At 39.1% G+C, this 20225-nt stretch overlaps 1 protein-coding gene across 3 annotated transcripts in view; it reads left to right on the forward strand.

Annotated features, from left to right (window-relative positions):
- Positions 1-474: 474 nt before the first annotated feature.
- Positions 475-20225, forward strand: part of ING3 (inhibitor of growth family member 3) — a 33263-nt gene continuing 13512 nt past the window's right edge. The window contains exons 1-5 of one of the 3 annotated variants that reach the window (XM_059711648.1): positions 475-652; positions 913-984; positions 4084-4184; positions 5659-5724; positions 11700-15879. In XM_059711648.1, the coding sequence (XP_059567631.1) occupies positions 625-652; positions 913-984; positions 4084-4184; positions 5659-5724; positions 11700-11702 (270 nt within the window). In that variant the 5' untranslated portion in view covers positions 475-624 and the 3' untranslated portion in view covers positions 11703-15879. Of the gene's footprint in view, positions 653-912; positions 985-4083; positions 4185-5658; positions 5725-11699; positions 15880-20225 lie in introns of those variants that run through there. The other 2 variants (XR_009454693.1, XM_059711646.1) reach the window with 2 other exon arrangements.

Consider the following 20225-nt stretch of genomic DNA (forward strand, 5'->3'; position numbering starts at 1 on the left):
GGAGCGGACACGGAGAGGCTGGGTTCCAGCAGCGAGTTCTGTTTTACCGAAGAGCCCCGCCTGCCTGACCTTGCGGGGGTTCTAGCGCTGGAACCTCTGCTGCTCCCCCCGCGCTCCTCGAGGCCCTAGACTCACACGCAGCGGGTCCGTCGCAGCGGCAGGGACAGCGGAAAAGTTGTTCCTAGCGGCGCTAGGCAGCCGCAGAAGACTCCCGTCCACGCCGGTGCAAAAAGCAACAAATAAACACGGGCACCGCAGTTGGGACTCTGTTGCGCAGCCCTCGCCATGGCGCCTGGTACTTGTAGTTCCCGTGTGAAGAACTGCCAGCGGGTTAGCTCGCTGACGAGGGAGGAAAACTACAATTCCCACAACGGCGCGGGCACAGGCACGGCCGGCCTACGTCACCGCCCCAGCCAGCCAATGACAGCCCCGGGCGGCAGTGAGGCAAGCGCCGTCAGGCGCCAAAGTGGTTTTTTTTTTTCCCCTTTTCTTTTTTTTTTCCCACCGAAGCCGAGCGGGCGCTGCTAGCGGAGGCGCCATATTGGAAGGGACAAAACTCCGGCGACAGCGAGTGACACAAATAAACCCCTGGATCCCCTCGTCCCCCAGGCGCTAAAGGCCGCGATGTTGTACCTAGAGGACTATCTAGAAAGTGAGTGGGCGGCGCTGGCCGGGGCCGTCCGTGGGACCCGCGGGCGGGCGAGAGCGCGAGTGGCCGGGCAGGCGGGATGGCGGGGAGGGAGGGGGAGGCGGGGGATGTTTCTTTCTCACGGTAACTGGCAGCCTCGCTCAGGGTTGCCGGCTCCCTCGACCCCCACCCCACCGACGCACGTACGCACGCACGCACGCAGTGACGCAGGCACGTACTTTCGCCGTTGGCCCCGCCCCTCTGACGGACTTTTCCTTTGACAGTGATTGAGCAGCTTCCCATGGACCTGCGGGACCGCTTCACGGAGATGCGCGAGATGGACCTGCAGGTGCAGAGTAAGTGGGCGCGTTTGCTCTTGTTCGCCGCGCACGTCAGTGCCGGACTTAGTCGCTGTCGACCCCTGCGCCTCTGCCATCTGACTCTCTGGCTGATTCGCACATAGGAATTGTCAAAAAGAGTTCAATGCCAAACCTTGCCTCCCCTGCCTCCCTCCACTTTCCTCCTGGCGTTGACAAGAGGAGACACTGGAACGCGGCTGTGTTCCTTTCTCGGATTTTGGACTGTGCAGCCAGCGTGCCTGTGCCTTCATTGAGACCGTAGGTAGATGTTTTCATGCACAGCGGCATGAATGTCAGCATTCTGACTCGGAGCCTTTAGGTAGTGAACATATATTGTAGCATTAATGCTTTTGCTAAAGTTCATCGTATTAAAATTTTTTCAAGAGCAGAAAATAGAAGTATGGGTTGCATGCAGTTTTTTAGAGACCCTTGGGATGTCACATTTGAAAAGTTGCACATTATAGCATGTATTCTCAGTTGTCAACAGCGTGGTATTTTGTTAATCAGAATGAGCGAGGGGAATAAGATTTTACTGTAAAGCTTCTGGTATGCCATAATAAAATGTTTGGCTCCCCTTCTTATATCAGTGATGGTTGGTACTTCCGTGACTTTTTCCCAAAATTAACCTTACTCTTTCGTAGGGCAGTATTTGGTTTATATGATCCTTTTTTTTCTTTTTCTTTCTGTGCAGTTTCTTAAAATTGTTCAGGATTCAGAGAAGGTAAAGAATCAGTGCTTCTGGAGATAAGAAGGTCCATCCATTGAGCAAAATTACACTTAAAACAAGGAAAAACCGGCCAGTGTGACTCAGTGGGTGAACATTGACCCATGAACCAGGAGGTCACGGCTCTATTGCTGGTCAGGGCACATGCCTCAGTTGTGGGCTCGATCTGGTGGGGGCGTGCAGGAGGCAGCCCATCAGTGATTCTCTCTCACTGATGTTTCTCTCACCCGCTCCCTTCCTCTCTCTGAAATCAATAAAAACATATTTAAAAAACAAAAACAACAAGGAAACAGTGATGATTACCAAATTTATGTTGCTCATGTTTTGAAAGACCCTCACAATCCTTTGTGAAGTGAATGTAATATAGCTGTTTACTATCTTGTATAGATACTATATTAAAAATTAAGAATGTGAAATTAGCCATAACTGGTTTGGCTCAGTGGATAGAGCATTGGCTTAAAGGGTCCCAGGTTCGATTCCGGCCAAGGGCATGTGCCCAGGTTGCAGGCTCAGAACCCGGTGGGGTGTGTGCAGGAGGCAGCTGATCAATGATTCTCTCTCATCATTGATGTTTCAAGCTCTCTTTCTCTCTCCCTTCCTCTCTGAAATCAATAAAAATATATTTTTAAAAATGCTCTACTTAAAAAAAAAAGAATATGAAATTATATGGTACATAATGAAAGTGAATAATCAAGTGTACCTTTTGGCCTTGTGTCACTCCCTTGTTTGGAGAAATGAAGATAACTCTTAAATTATTTAAATGATATGAATGGCTGGCCTTTGTGGGAGTATATCTGCAGAAAATATGTTTTGATCCCATTTATTCCAGCTGTGTTTAAGCTATACATAAAATGTTTCTCGTGCTGCCAGGTTTTCTTAGAAAAGTGGGGGTGGAGGAAGATCTGGGGTGTGGGGTCTGACAGGGAGGAAGGAAGAACCAAGAATAGAGATTGGAGAACCAGACATTGCAGAGTGTGGGAGTCTTGAGGTTGCTAAGAACCTGTTCTTTTCTTCCCTTGCTTCTCTGCCCCAGCAGCAGCACACACATTTCCATACCCATTGTTCAGGAATATACTTTTCTCAGTCTGTTGTCAGTTTCATGTGGCAGGTAATAGGAGGTGATAGATGTGAAAGGCACCTTCTTTTATTCAGTATATTGTGGTGTGGAAGTCTGAATTGTGTTTCGCCAGCTTGCTCACAAAGTTCATTGTAACTTTAATGTAGTTGAAATGTTAAAATTTCGCTCAAGTAGTAGTTACCAATTGGTTTGAGCACAGATTTTGAGGTTCATTCAGATCCGAGTTCATTTTCGGTTACTGACTTCTCATTGACCTTGGCCTCATTACCACTTCTGAGGGTTTTTCCTCTACAAAATGAGAATCATCTGGGAATTAAAATAATACATATAAATTAGAACATACAGTGCCTGATAGAAAGTAGGCATTCAATAAGAAGTAACTTATTTTATGCTTTTTTATTATTACAAATTTAAAATTCTCTTTTAATTTGGACTTAGATTATATAAATTAGAGGTTTTAAACTTATATTTTTTATAATAATTAGAATTTTATAAAGTTAATAGGTATGGATTAACAAAAAAGACTTCTTTAGCAAATAAGTTTGGAAATGCTTATTTAAACAAAGGAAAATTCTCTTAAAAATTAACTGTAAGACTTCTCAGAATCTTTAAAGAGCTGTTATTTCACTGAAAATCTCCAAAAGAAGGATATAGTAAAAATGTTTTCCTTAATTTATTTGGCAACAGAATCCCTTTTATTTATTTTTCTTCTTTTAGCAGCCATGGAATGACTACTCTTGGCACATTTAGGGAAAAAAATGTATCTAGAATAAATAATATACTATACTAAGTGATAATGATTGTACCTACTGCTTTTAATCATAGATAGGAGATGATCTTGTGTTTAAGACCATATCGCAAGAGGTTAAAATCATTTTTATAATTTTTTCTTATTAAAAGTATGTGTCAATTTCCCAGTGGTACTTACAATACGACATCGTGTTTTGACACATTTGGCTGATTTAATACCATTACCTTTTGACCCAAGACTGTACTATTCAGAAACTACAGTATAGAGCCTATCTGTATTGTTGACTACATTGACTATTGGAAAAAGTTATGAAGTAACAACAACAAAAGTAAATTATTAGTAGGGAAAATTGTAACTTTGTTTTTTACTAAGGTAATTAAGGCATTCTATATTTACAGAATTAAAGCATGCCATATTTAAAGTTCGTGACCCAGTGAAGGAGTGTACATTGTCAGATATTTGTTTCTTTCCCCCAGTCAAAGCATGTATATTCAGTGTATGAACTTGGTCGTCTAAATATGAAATGTTTTTGTTATGTCATAGATGCAATGGATCAACTAGAGCAAAGAGTCAGTGAATTCTTTATGAATGCAAAGAAAAATAAACCAGAGTGGAGAGAAGAACAAATGGCATCCATCAAAAAAGTATGTTCAGCACTCTGGGTGATTTGGGACTGGGACTCTCTGAGAAAGATATTTTAAAAATAAATAGTTTTCTGGATATCAAAATGAGGGAACGTTACCAGTGGCTTCTGAGGATTTAAATAATTTGTTGTGTTTTAGAGCTTCATTGAAGCATTTTGGTAATTTATTTAGAAGTTGATTCAGTAATTAGTGACTTTTATTAGAGAGTGAAGAGCCATAAAAAAGGACACTTTTAATTAGCAGAACTTGAAGCACATTTTTTATATTACTAGGTGCCTAAGTTGGTGTTATCACAGAAGAACAGAATCTTAAGAGCTGAGAAGGATTCTTTAAAAGTATTTTAGTTTAAAACTCTAAATTCATACATGAACTAGGCCTAGAAATAAAGATTTCTTTGCGTTCTTAATTAGTTGTACAGTACTTATAGCTGTCTCTCAGATTAGAATGGATAGCAGCTCTCCCTGCAGGGTTTGCTTTAAGGGTATGATTTAGTTTGTTGGAGAGGCAGTGACAGAACTGCTTCAGACACCTGGCTTTGGTGACGACTCTGCCATTTCGCACTGTGGCCTCGGACAGGTCCTTTAATATCTCTGCGTGATAATGACCCCCCCTCCCCCCAACTCCAGCCCAGATAGAATTGTTCAAGGATCAGCTACTAAATTTGAAAACTGCAGATTTAGAGTAGTGGTGTCATTTATTTTACTGCATGGGGGGAAGATTATTTCTGTTAGGAGAACCAGAATTTAGAATTTATGGCAGAATTGGTCCTGGCTTAGTATACCTGGAGGCTTTGGTGTGTGTGTGAATACAGACGTCACATATATACATCCCAAAGTCATTCGTTATCCCTTTAATCTGTTAAGGTAAGTTTTGGGTGTAGTGCAGCTTGCATATACTCTGAGAAGTCTGATACTCCAGGGACATTCATAGAATTTATTTTCTTAAACAATAATTTGCTTTCTGCTGAGGAGAAATCTACAGTATAGGTTGAGCTGTGTGAATTGATACCTAACTTAAAATGAGAGTTATATAGCAGTTGGAAAATAGAGACAATTCAGGTTAACATTTTTTCAGTAGTTGTACTTTTATAAAAAACATGTTTTAAAACTAGAGACTTTAAATGTTATTTACAAATTAGATAAATCTTAACTTCAAAAGAAATTTTAAAGGAAAAGATCTAGTCATTACCGCATATAACTTTCATTAGTATAGAGGATAGACTTGGAATAGTATTTATTTTTATTTATATCTTTTCTAGGAATTCTGAACATCTTTCTCTAATTCCTGGCCATTGTGCATAATTTCTAATTCTACCTCATCTACACCCTTTTCTTAACTGGGTTTTTATTGCTTACTTAGGATGACTGACAGTGATAATAAGGAATGAGAATGAAAATGTGGTTATATGTATGTCCTAGATACACATATTTTAAGATTATTAAATTATTCTTGAAATGCAAATGTTTTTATTTAGGATTACTATAAAGCTTTGGAAGATGCAGATGAGAAGGTACAGTTGGCGAACCAGATATATGATTTGGTAAGTAAAATTAATGTGCATGCTATGCCATAAATACTTGAATTGTGGTCACTTTAAATTTTATTCCCTTAAATGTAAAAGGAAGAGCAGACTAAAACATTTAATTTGAGAGTTCAGAATCTGTTTGGTTTCTTTGTGGAAAAGATTCCTGTAGTGTCCCACAATGTTAGTTAACAGGTCAAGATCCTTACATTTTAGCCAAATCTTTATTGCTTTCAAATTGTATCTGATGTTAGACTTTCTGTTTGTTTAGCTTTCTTTTAGTAATCTTCTTCTTCTTAAGGTAGTGTGTTTAGTTTCCTGATAAATCATATTGAGATTGTTTCTGTGGTAAAATAAACATAAGACTACTGTGTTGACAAGAGTTCTTGGTAGTCAAATTAGAATGAAGAAGAGAATCATTTGAATCAGTGTTAATAGATCGTACTCACCTATCCAGTGATGTCAATAGGTAGTGCACAACTGGCTTAGGTGGCAAAAGTGGGAAACAATAGACTAAATAAACTTTTTAAAAAGGTTCTTTTTTGCTGCAGCAGCGCTTGTACTAGTAAAAGATTGAAATTACTAAGTAGACAGGTATATGCAATATTTCTGAAACTGGTATAAATATGGTGCTCTTTTTAATGTAGAGCATCTTCTTTGACATAGATACTTTAGTAAATACTCATTTCTGGTTTGCCAAAGCAAGTTGAAGTTGAAAACAAATGTTCACTTTAGGTGAACTTTAGCATATAGATTTTATGTCTTATTTTTGTAGTCACAGTCTTATTACTGAACAAGTACATGTAAATATAAATGCCATTGGTGAGCAAGACACAAGAAGAAAGATGCATACCACCTATGGTATACATTGTAAATGCTTACACAAAACTAGTAAACATTTGTCGTGTATAGAAAATGTTTAGTTGTTTTTATATAGCGAAAATATTTTATGGCTATAATAACCTAGGTGCGTTTGTTCTTACACTTATACTGAAAACAATTTTATAAAAGATAAGGCCTGAAGAAAGGTAGAGGGGGTAGTAGCTTCATTTATTATGGAATGAAAAAGAAGTTCTTTATTATTTTGGCCTTGAATTATGTTTATAAACAGAAAAATACAGTTTTCTTTGAATCTGAGACTAATTTTTTTTTTTTAGTAGTATTCTTTCTCACCCTTAATGACTGTATATGTCAATCTTTATATATGGATTACCTGCTTTTTATTATTTATTGATTTATTTATTTACTAGAGGCCCAGTGCACAAAATTCGTGTATTGGTAGGGTCCTTAGGCCTGGCCAGTGATCAGGGCCAATCAGGTTCCCTGCCTCCCTGCCTCCCTGCCTCCTCCTTCCCTCATCCCTCAGCGCCCCACCGCTGCCACTGGTCTCCCACCATGTTCTACGCCACTCCCAGGTGGTCAGTGCACGTCATAGCGAGCAATTGAACTCCTGGTCGAACTCCCGATGGGACAATTTGCATATAGCCTTTTATTATATAGGATTTTTTGTTAATCCTCACTCGAGCATTTTTTCCCATTGATTTGTTTAGGGAGAGTAGAAGAGAGAGGGAAAGACAGAGAGAAACGTCAATGTGAGAGAAACACATTGATTGGTTGCCTCCTGCACAAGGCCCCACCAGGGCCCGGGCCGAGGAGGAACCTGCCACCAAGGTATGTGCCCTTGACTAGAATCGAACCGGACTGTTTGGTCCACAGGCTGATGCTCTATCCACTGAGCCAAACCGACTAGGGCATAGATTACCTGCTTTTTAAATCTATAGCTCTTTGGTTGTACTGTTTCGTTTATATTTTGTGATTTTGCTTCTTTTTATACCTTTATGAAAAGTACTTCATGCATTTAGGAAAATATGTATATAACGTAAATATGTGCTTTTTAAATGTGTGTGTTTGTATCCATCTGTTACTTAGGAGCCATAGTGTTCATTCACTCTGTGCTTGGTATAGTGGAGTTTACCTAGGTGTAATGGAGGAATAAAGAGAAAATATTACAAGTCGTTCCTGTCCTCAAAGTAAACTAGTTGGAAAGACATGCCCTCAAAGTAAAGATCCTGAATAAGAACATGTAACAAGTAAAGACTAATGCAGTTGAGTATTAAGGGATATCTGGTAAAAGACTGAACTAAGTCATGTGGAGTTATTGTTGATTTCTTAGAGGGTATGAGATGAGTTTTGAATAGAATTTATTCAGAGGCTCAGGGGTCTGGATTAGGTACTATATTGAGGGGAAAGTATTTCACTCAGAAATAATGGATAAACATAGAATGAAAATGAAAATTAAATTTTTTGAGGAGGATAGACTAATTAGACTAAAAGGGTGAGGAAATAGCCCTGGCTGTGTTTCTCAGTGGTTAGAGCATCAGCCCACGGACCAAAGGGTCTTGGGTTCAATTCCTGGTCAAGAGCACATAGCTCGGTTGCAGGCTTGATCTCTGTCCCTGGAGCTCATGTGGGAGGCAACCAATCTATGTGTCTTTCTCACATCAATGTTTCTCTCTCTCTCTCTCTCTCTCTCCCCCCCCCCCCACCTCCCCCCTCTCCACTCTCTAAAAATATCAATGGAAAAAATATCCTTTGGTGAGGACTTAAAAAAAGAGTAAGGTATTAAAAGGTGATGTATAGACAAGCAATAGCGTGGTAATTACCAAAGGAAAAGGGATGGGGAGAGGTAGGAGAGAATAAAGAGGATAAATGGTGAGGGAAGGAGACTTGACTTGGGGTCGTGAACATACAATACAATATTATAAAAATGTACCCCTAAAACCTATATAATTTAATTAATCAATGCCACCCAATACATTCAATTTTAAAAGGTGATGTAATAAATTTAATAAAATGTAATCAAAAGCAAGTGTCCATAACAGAGCCATACAGACATGAGTTCAGCTTACCTCACTGATAGCAGGACTTTGGAAAAGTTATTTAATCCTGGAACCTCAATTTCCTTATCTGTAAAATTGAGTATTAACTTGTACCTGACAGGAGGATTTACCCCATATTATGTAATGCTCTTAACTTGGCGGAAAGTAGGCACTCACTCCATTTTTAAATTCTCACTCCATCGCATTTCCCTAACTGCCATTTTCTACTTTCCTGAAGGCACTTCTCTTTCAGCTCTGCCTCCCTGTACCTGTTTAATTCCCATTCCCCAGTGCTTCTAGCAATGTCTTCTCTTTATTCTTTTCCTTCTCCTCTCCCCTTTCCTCCTTCCTACCTTGCTCCCTTTTTAATTTTTTCCTACTTCTCTTCTTCCCTTCCTTTGTTAATACTCCATTGCTATTTCAGGTGACCATCATCTTCATAATATAAAAAAAAATCTGTTCTTCTTTGAGATTTAATATTAATCATTGATATCACCCTCTCATCTTAATGGCCTTTTTCCTCCATCTTGAATATCACTCATAATGGTTGCTACTCTGTTCAAGGGGTTCTCTAGAGGTAACTCTCTTCCCATCTGCTACCCCAACTCCAGAGGCCAGGAAGACCAGATACCACTTGGTGAAAACTTATTTTATCAAATGCCAGTTTTACCTCCTTTGGCCCCACAGACACCACCCAAGTTGAGAAACATTTTTCACTGCTTTTCCATGTATTCTGTTAGTTTTGATAATTATGCATGAATTATTTCTCATGCTCAGACTTGGCTTCTGAGTCTATTCATCTTATTTGAGAGTTTCCACGCCCTGGAACTCTGTGAATTAAAACTTAACTCTTAGCTTCCCTTTTTCTTCTCTCCCTCCCACTCCTCAACACACACATACACACACACACACACACACACACACACACACATTTTCTTTATTTTTTAAAATTGTTGACACTTACAGATATCCCCATTTTATCCCCTTTTGCCACCTTCCACCCAGCCCGTGGTGCCCTCACAGACCTTTGCAACAGTATTGTCTGTGTCCATGGCCTATGCATGTATGTTCTTTGGTTAATCTCTTCCTGTACACTCAGGCCCCTCCTCACTGAAATCTGTTTGTCCCAAGTATTCATATCTCTAGTCCTATTTTGTTCATCAGTTTATTTTGTTCATTAGATTTCACATATAAATGAGATCATGTGATATTTATCCTTCTCTGACTGGCTTATTTCACTTAGCATAGTATTCTCCAGATCCATTCATGCTGTTGCAAAGGGTAAGAGTTCCTTCTTTTTTACAGCTGTGTAGTATTCCATTGTGAAATGTACCACATCTTTTTTTATCCACTTTTCTACTGATGGGCTGTTTCTAGATTGTGGCTAAGGTAAATAATGCTGCTGATAGGTGTTTCAGGATTCTTAGGTTATAATCCTAGAAGTGGGATCACTGGGTCAGATGGCAGTTCCATTTTTAATTTTTTGAGGAAACTCAATATTCTTTTCCATAGTGACTACTCCAGTCTTCATTCCCATCAGTGGTGTACTCGGTTCCTTTTCCTCCACTTCCTCACCAGCACTTGTCATTTGCTGATTTATTGGTGATAGCCATTCCGACACATGTGAGGTGATACCTCATTGTCGATTTAATTTGCATCTCTCTGATGATCAATGACTCTGAGCTTTTTAAAAAAAATTATTTTATTTTTATTGTTTAAAATATATTTTTATTGATTTCAGAGAGGAAGGAAGAGGGAGAGAGAGAGAAACATCAATGATGAGAGAGAATTATCAGTTGGCTGCCTCCTGCATGCCCCCCACTGGGGATCGAGCCTGCAACCCAGTCATGTGCCCTTGACTGGAATTGAACCTGGGACCCTTCAGTCTGCAGACCAACGCTCTATCCACTGAACCAGACCAGCTAGGGCACTTTGAGCATTTTTCATGTCTCTTAGCCATTGTATGTCCTCTTGGCTATTGAAGTCTGTTTAGGTTCATTGTCCATTTTTTAATTGGATTGTTTGTCTTTCTTTTGTAAGTTGTATGAGTTCTTTATATATTTTGGAAATCAAACTGTTATCAGAGGTATCATTGGCAAATCTATCCTCCCATGCCTTGAGTTCCCTTTTCATCCTGCTGATGGTTTCTTTTGCTGTGCAGAAGCTTTTTTTGATGTAGTCTCACTTGCTTATTTTCTCCTTTGTTTCCCTTCCTCTAAGAGATGTATCGGTAAACATTGTTATGAAAGATGCCTGAAATTTTGCTGCCTATGTTTTCTTCTAGGATTTTTATGTTTTCGTGACTTACGTTTAAGTCTTTTATCCATTTTGAGTTTACTCTTGTGCATGGTGTAAGTTGGTGGTCATTTTTTTTTGCATATTCCTATCCTATTTTCCCAATACCATTTATTTATTGGAAAGACTGCTTTAATTCCATTGAATGCTCTTGCCTTCTTTGTCAAATATTAATTCACCATAAATAAGTGGGTTGATTTCTGCTCTCTCTGTTCTGTTCCATTGATCTATATGCCCGTTCTTATGACAGTACCAGCATCTTTGGATTACAGTGGCTTTGAAGTATAGTTTCATATCCAGTATTGTGATGCCTCCTACTTTGTTCTTTCTCAAACTGCTGCAGCTATTTGCGGTCTTTTTTAATTCCATTTAAATTTTTGGAATAGTTCTAGATCTGTGAAATATGCTGATGGTGTGTTAATAGGGATTGCATTGAATCTATAGATTGCTTTGGGTAGTATGGACATTTTAATGATGTTAATTCTTCTGATCCGTGAACACAGTATATGTCTCCACTTGTTTATATGTTCCTCTGTTTCTTTTTATAGTGTCCCTTAGTTTTCCAAGTACAGGTCTTTTACCGCCTTGGATAAGTTTATTTCTAGATACCTTATTTATTTTTGTTGCTGCAATGGTAAATGGAATTGTTTTCTTAATTTTTCTTTCTGAGAGTTTGTTATTGGTGTATAAAAATGCCACCGATTTCTGGATATTAATTTTGTATCTTGCAACTTTGCCAAATTCGTATACTAAATTTAGTGGTTTTTTGTGTGCAGTCTTTGGGTTTTTCATCTATAATATCATGTCATCTTTGAACAGTGACAGTTTGACAAAGGAGGCAAGAGCAGACAGTGGAGTAAAGACAGTCTCGTCAATAAATGGTGTTGGGAAAATTGGACAGGTACATGCAAAAAAATGAAACTAAACCACCAACTTACACCATATACAAAAATAAACTCAAAATGGATAAAGGACTTAAATGTAAGTCGTGAAACCATAAAAATCTGGAAGAAACCATAGGCAGCAAATCTCAGACATTTCTCATAGCAATACTAGTATGTTTGCCGATACATCTCCTAGGGCAAGAGAAACAAAGGAGAATAAACAAATGGGATTACATTAAAAGTAAAAGCTTCTGCACAGCAAAAGAAACCATCAACAAAATGAAAAGGAACTCATTGTTTGGGAGGATTTATTTACCAATGATACATCTGATGAGCGTTTAATTTCCAAAGTATATAAGGAAGGCATACAACTTAACAAAAGGAAGATAAACAATCCCATTAAAAAATGACCAAAGGACCTAAATAGATATTTCTCCAAAGAGGGTGCACAGATGGCCAAAGACATATGAAAAAACACTCAAAGTCACTAATTATCAGAGATGCAAATTAAAACAACAATGAGATATCACCTCATGCCTGTCAGAATGGCTATCATCAACAAAGCAACAAATGACAAGTGCTGTGAGGATGTGGAGAAAAGGGAACCCTAGTACACTGCTGGTTGGAATGCAGAGTGGTGCAGCCATTATGAAAAACAGTATGGAATTTCTTCAACAAATTAAAAATGGAAATGCCATTTTACCCAATGATCCCACTTCTAGGAATATAACCTAAGAATCCTGAAACACCAATTGGAAATAATATATGTGCCCCTATGTTCATACCAGCACTATTTATAATAGCCAAGATCTTAAAACAGCCCAAGTGCCCATCAGTAGATGAGTGGATAAAAAAGAGGTGCTACATTTACACAATGGAGTGCAGTGCAGCTGTATAAAAGAAGGATCTCTTACCTTTGAAACAGCATGGATGGACCTGATGAGTATTGTGCTAAGTGCAATAAGTCAGGCAGAGAAAGACAAGTATCACATGATCTCACTTATATGTGGAATCTAACGAACAAAATAAATGAATGAACAAAACAGACCCAGGTACCTGGAAGGATGTGACAGACTGACAAATCTCAGAGGCAAGGGGTGAGTGGGGGGCAGGAAAGTTTATATGCATATATAACAGACAATAGTGTTGTGAAGGCCTGGGTGCTGGGATGGTGTCATGGAGTAGGGGGTCAATGGGGGAATAAAAGAGGACATCTGTAATACTTTCAACAATAAATATTATTTTTAAAATAAGCTCCACTTGGCACTCCAATCTCTGCATGGCCAGCACCAGCTGGACAAGGCCTCTTCCCAGGCTCCCACCTTCCCAAATATCTATCTCCTCCAAACCATCAAACCAAGTAGTGTGGGTACAGATTTCCAGCCCCGTGCCCTTTCCCTTTGCGTGGGAACACAGAGATGCACAGAGACCCAGCAGTTTAGCAGAGGGGGAGAGGTGCCACTCATGCGCAAAAGATGGGCAAGACCAATCCTCTTTCCCAAACCACACAGTCTAAGTCTCTGAACAACTTTCTGCTCAAGGTCCTTCTAGAGAATAGAGGGCCCATCAAAGTCACTGCTGGGTACACCTAGCAGACCCTTCCGCAGTCCCCGAGCGCTGCTCCGTGGCCCCTCCAGCAGTCCCTAACCAGAGCGAACTTCCCAGGTTGATGTTATAAGGAAGACATCACTCTGTGCTGGGCACGTCCAAGTCTTTCAGGGGGACCGAATCCTCACTGAGTCCCGCTGCTGGGTGCTATGCGGACTCCCCTTCTTTTCTCTGTTGCTCTCGATTGGGGATCCCTGCATGGAGCTGAGATCCTGTGCTGCCACAATATCCCTTGAACTTCCCAGTTGTACCTGCGCGAGGAGGTTCCTGTATTTCCCCGTGTTTCCCATTCTCAATATTTCAGATCAGCTACACTTCTCTGGTCTCTCAAGATAATTGCTCTGCAGTTTAGCTGCGAGGCCAGTCCAGGGTTGGGAGCAAACAGATGGAGATTCCAGATGCAGCCATCTTGTAATCCCCACGTTTTCTTTCTAAATCTTAGGAGAACTACTGACCTAGTCGTGCACAGTGGGATACTGAAAGTCATCCTAGTCTCCTTGTCCCTAACTTCTCCACATTTTGTTCATCACCATATCTTGTTCATTTTACTTTCTAACTACCTCTCATTATCCCTTCCTCTCCACTTCAGCCTGCCATAGTTCAAGTTTAAATAACTTTAAAATAAAATAAAAATGACTGGAATGCCTTTCCTTTCATCTTTGCTTGGTAAACTGTACCCATCTTTCATAATCCTGGGTAAGTATTGCTTCTTTATTAAAGTCATCTCAGTCATCTGGATAGTTGTCATTTATATCTAGAAGAGACTTCACCACTTAGAAAAGCCACACAAGAGCAATTTAAACAAATGATTTATTTTTCTCTTCTGTAAAATAACTGTTAGAGGAGACAGACCAGGGCTTATAAGGCTACTTCAACATGCCCCAGACTCCTTCCAGCCTGTTCCCACTCTGGACAAGTAGAATCGCAGTAGGGGATTACTCGGAAGGGCACATTTAGCAGCTTCAGTCAGCTCCTTAAAGAGCCTGCCTGGAAATCTCACTACTGGCCAGCTGCAAGGGAGGCTGAGGTATGTTGTTTAACATGGCACATTGCCGGCCCAGGTATGTGGGATTCTGTCAGGGAAGAGGAGAGAAGGCATATTGAGGAGGTGATACACAGTTTGTGCCTCACCCAAACCCTCAACAACGTCATGCCAGCCTCCAAATCATTGTGAATCCCAGGAATTTATTATTAATCGAATCACATTGTAATTACTTATTTACCTCTTGCTGGTGTGTTTGTGTTTTCCCTGCTCTAAATGTCAAGAACTATGTTCTCAGTAAATATTTGTGGAACAAAATCACCTGAATAAGTTGATGGAGAAAAAGGAGCAGTAACATGACTCCCAAGATAGGAGTCTGAAGGATAGATAGCGTTTAATGGTGTTGTTGGTCTCAGATATATTTTAGTTGGGTCACTATTTCTCAGAAGGCAATAGAGTTACATTTTAGTGTGCTGAGATTGGTTTGGTGGACTGCAGTGCAAATAGCTTCTTCTTTTCAAGGTATGGCTTTAAACCAGGAAAAGCGAAAATCATACAGCTCAGATCAGTTTAGCTTCCTTTATGGAATCATTTTCAGAGACCAAACAATCTTATGATCCATGTTTTTGCTCAGATCTTTTTGGTGTTCCTCTTTTTCAACTGCTCTCAATTTTATTAGTTTCCCATGTTAGGATAGATTTCCTTCTCTGATACATAAGCTCATTTTGAAAGTTCTTCTAAAACAGGATTTATAGATGTGCCTTCAACAAAAGGCACTGGTATAAAAATATTAACACTTATTGTGATACATGTGTCTTGGGAGTTTTAAATAAAAAATATCTTCCACTTAATAATTATACATTACATAGAAATTTATCATTCTTTTCAATTCCTATGCTTTTAGAGAGGTTCCTTTTAAATCACGACAAAACATTTATTAAACGTTATTAGATCTTACCATACAAAGTAATAACAATACTGGACTTCCAGTTAACTCATTCCCAATAAAGTCTTATTTTTGTAGAATAAAAAATATTAGAGACAACCAGGGCCCTGAGAGTAGGTGAGGTTCTTAATGATTCTGTACCCTCAGAGCCTGGCACAATAGACTAGTTGAATGGTCTACAAAGGACAACAAAGGCTTTTTTTACATGATCTAATCCAGAATTTTCCACACCTTAATCATTTGCATTCCACCTGTAAGGTTTTTACAATGTCTCCATTACACCTCTGTTTACTAAGTACATTTTTAAATGAAAGTTTAAAACTTCAAAATTTGATGTTGCTTACATAAATGGAAACTAGCATTGCAAATACATAATTATTAAAATGTTAACACCAATTATACACCCTCCTTGGAATGCATGTGCTCTGTGCGCTGTGCGCTGCACCATATTGCCAGAGTGGCTTTTGGTATTTGAACACTTTGTGCTTGAGGCCAAGAAATTTACTTTATTAGCCTCACAAGTAATTGCAAACAAACATAATGGCATCATTGACTTGTTAAGTAGGGAGGTCACTAAATGGATTTACCATCTCAAATTAGTTCTCCCCAAAATATCTATATCTATATACCTATATCTATATATCTATATATCTATATCTATATATAAAAGTCTAATATGCAAATCGACCGATGGTGGAACGACCGGTCGTCTGTGACGCACACTAACCACCTAGAGGCAGATGCTCAATGCAGGAACTGCCCCTGGCCCACAGGTCCCGATCGCCCCATCAGGGCTTGCTGGCCAACTTCTCGGTTCCTCCCCCAATCCCGGGCCGTCAAGCTCCAATCGCCTGATGGGGAACCAGGAATCGGGGGTGGGTGGTGGTGGACGCAGGCAGGGGGTGGGGCCAGCTGCCATTAGCTGGGAAGATCAGCCCTGATCGCAGGCCAGGTCTAGGGACCCTACCCATGCATGAATTTCATGTGCCAGGCCTCTAGTCAACAATAAACATCCAAGTGAACGTTTTTACAAATATTAAAGAGAAGTTAAATTCTGGCAGGATTTAACATTTGAGAGCTTAGAATGCTATGTACTTGAGAGGTGAGTAGATGGTACATAGCGTAAGTGTAAAACTACAGTACTTTTTATTCATAGATCATTCAACCTGTAGACAGTGGTACTTCTACTGATTCAGTTCTTCATAGTGGGAGAGTATAACTTTCATTCAGCAAGTATTTATAGAACTCCAGCTATAAACAGTTACTGGTGGTAGGTGGGCAGTAATGACACATAATTCATTAATATAAGCAAACTAGTAAATAAAGATTATTTTAGATTTTGGTAAGTGCTAGAAAGGATATAAACATATGGAGAGAGGAAAAAAGAATGCATAACTGGGGGAAGTTGTTAAGAATATATTCAGGATAAATGTAATTTCAAGAGGTGACAATTGAGATAATACTTGGAAAATGAGAAAGAGCCAGCCATGTGATAAGCTTAAGGAATAACATTTCAGGGAGATGAAGTACCAAGTGCAAAGTCTGAGGTGAAAAAAGGGCAGAATGAACCAGGAAAATGGCCAGTGTGGTTGAAGTATAGTGAGAAAGGAGTGGAACGAGAGGAGGCAGGCAGGAGCTAGCCCATGCAGGGCCAGGCAAGTCAATGGAGCAGTGTGGTTTTTATTCTAAAAGCAATGGGGCCTGTTTTTAATTGGGTTGTTTGTTGTTGTTTTTTTGGTGTTGAGTTTTATAAATTCTTTATAAATTTCGGATATTTGCCCCTTATCAGATGTATCATTGGCGAGTATGTTCTCCCATTCAGTGGGTTGTCTTTTGGGCAAAAGACCTGAATAGACTCTTCTTCAGAGAGGACATACAGATGCTAATGGACATATGAAAAGATGCTCAGCATCAATATTCATCAGAGAAATTCAAATTAAAACCACAAGGAGATACCACCTCACACCTGCCAGAATGGCTACCATTAACAAATCAACAAACAAGTGTTGGTGAGGTTATGGAGCCCTCATGTGCTGTAGGTGGGAGTTCAGATTGGTCCAGCTACTGTGGGAAGCAGTATGGAGTTACCTCAAAAAATTAAAAATGGAACTGTCTTATGACCCAGCGATACCTTCTTAGGAATTTATCTGAAGAAACCAGAAACACTAATTCGAAAGAAAATATGTCCCCCTATGTTCATTGCAGCATTATTTACAAAAGCCAGAATTAAGTGCCCATTAGTAGATAAGTGCTGGTGCTGACTGGCAGACCCTGAGTGACAGATGAGTAATTACTCCCACACACGTTTTTTTGTGAAAGAGAGGGCTAAGGGACTGCTTGGCTTGAGAAACCAAAGCCCTGTTTGCCTGCCTCCTCAGGCTTTTATTGTAACAACAGCTTGAACTAAAATTAACTATTAGATACTATCAGTAGGGTAAGCATCCTTGAGAAGACACATGCATCTGCAGTGTCCTTTAAGCAAGGACATCTAAAGACTAAACGTGAAGATTCCAGTAAAACACCCAGGGGCTCAGACTTGTTTGGAAAAGTCAAGGCAGGGTCTGCTGGTCCCCTAGAGGCCGCCGACCTTTTGGAGATTCCTCCTTACAGACTTTCCAACCAAGACCCGTGCTTCCCCACGGATAAGGGGATAAAAAAGCTGTGACTCATTTACTCTGCCATAAAAGGAAGAAAATTTCACCCTTTGCAACAACATGGAAGGACCTAGAGAACATCATGCTAAGTGAAATAAGCCAGTCAGAGAAAGACAAGTGCCATAGGATTCCACTCATGGAATTTAATGAACAAACTGAACTACCAAGCAAAATAGAGACAAACTCATAGATAGAGACCAAGCAAACGGCTCTATTGCTGGGGGTAGGGGGGAGCGGGTAATGTGAGTCAAAGAGAAAAAAAAAAAAAAGAGGTAGAGAACTCATGGACATGGACAACAGTGTGGCGATTGGGAGGGGAAGAGGGGGTGGAGGAGGAAGAGGTCATAGGGGATAAATGGTGATGGAAAATTTTTTAAAAATTAAAAGCAATGGGAAGTCAATGAAGGATTCTAACCAGAGGAGTGAACTATACCTTAGAGAAGACTGATATATGCTTTGCTTAAACACATTTTATGGCAACTTTAAGTAAGCATGTATTATTTTGACAGATTTTAAGCTATAACAATTTAGTATATAATCGTGTTTGATTTTGCCCATCAATGTTTTATTATAGCATAATATTTCATTGCATTATTTTTCATTGAAATATTTTGTTTACTTTTAAAATCAGCGGTAAACTTTTTATTCCTATAACCTGCACTGTATATTTATTAAAAAAAGAAACTGGACTGCCTAAATATCAGCAAATAAAAAATATATGGAATTAGGGTTCAATATAACTAAAAATGTCAATGTCTTTTAGTGAAATTTGACAGAAAAAAATATCTATCTTCTATTGCAATAATTTCCTTCTAGAATCTTTATACTCATAATCATTATACAATTGTTTGTGTTCCTCAGCCAGATGTCACTGTCATGGCTGCATTAGATTGCAGTACCTAATAAAGTTCATTTATGTATACTCTGATAAAATTTGAGCTTTTAGTTAATGCTTGAATGATTTTAGCAGTTGGTTACAGTGCCCACTACCCTTGAACTTGTTCTTTTTTATATCCTCGCCTATTCCTGAGATGATTATATTTCAGGCCCACATTTTACCTATAAATTTGAGAATTCTTCATCTGATACTCTAATGAATGAAATATATGTTTGACCTTTTGATTTGTCTCTTATCTTTACTGTCTTTTAGGAAGATGATTAGATATAGTTTATGTGCTAAGGCCTCAAGTATTTGATTCAGCCTAAAGATGGATCAAATTTTCATCTCGTTTAAATATAATTCAGAGATTGAAAGAATGATTTTCATGACTTATCAGAGAAATAATTTGCCATCAAGGTTCCTTTTTCTTCACCAATTTATCCTTATTCACTATTACCTGATCTTTTCATGGATAAAAATTTATCTCTTCTTGCCATGGGTTTCAACTTAGGGACTGAGTGCTCATTTTGAAAGGGTAAGCTAGGCATCTAAATTTTAGAATTTGACCGTATTGGGAACCATTAATCATGTAGAAACTTTTACAAAGCTATATGTAGTTAGTTTGGTTTGGGTCCTCAGGGACACATGAAAATTTGAATATTAGAACACTGGGAGAGTCGAAAGAGAATAAAGGATTACAACTATGGAAGAATGTTAAAGAGTGAATGAGGATTTTTTGTTTCATGCAGAGGGGCTAACTGTGACTTAAAACATCTTTATGATCCTGAATATGTTAAATAATGTTGAGAGAATTTCCTTTGTCTCTAAAGAGGTCAGAAGAAGGATAATAGATTTAAACTTAAAGCACTGATGATTGGTGTGATAGGATATGTTTTTTGGCTTTAAGGAAACTTATTGCTAGCATTTGTTGACATTAAGTGGGGAACAACGCAATAATTGGAGTCTAGTCAGCTTTGTGTTAGTAATCTATGGTCAATTGAATCAGTACCCTCTTTACTGCTGTAAATCCGTCTTTTGGGGTTAGGGGTGTGTGCAGGGGTGGCGTAACTTAGGTTCTTGCTTTGTCCGTAAACTGTGGGGCCATTATGATCAGTTAGAATAGATGCTTTAATCATTCAGAATCATGTAGGTAGAGGGAGAGCACTTTATAGAGTACAGTCAAGTTCAATTAAGCTCTTGCTAAGGGTGCTTAATACTAAGTATCCTGGTGCTTTATAGCTTAAATTAAATATTGTGAGCAACTTTCTAACTTCTAATTTGATTTAGTAGGAATGGTTAAGCTAAGAAAATCCTCACTAACTAATAATTGCTAATAAGTAAATAACTAATAAATGAATTTGTAATTTTTTTTACATACCAGGAGGTGGGAG

This window comes from Myotis daubentonii, chromosome 10, assembly GCF_963259705.1.
Source record: "Myotis daubentonii chromosome 10, mMyoDau2.1, whole genome shotgun sequence".
Classification (NCBI taxonomy): domain Eukaryota; kingdom Metazoa; phylum Chordata; class Mammalia; order Chiroptera; family Vespertilionidae; genus Myotis; species Myotis daubentonii.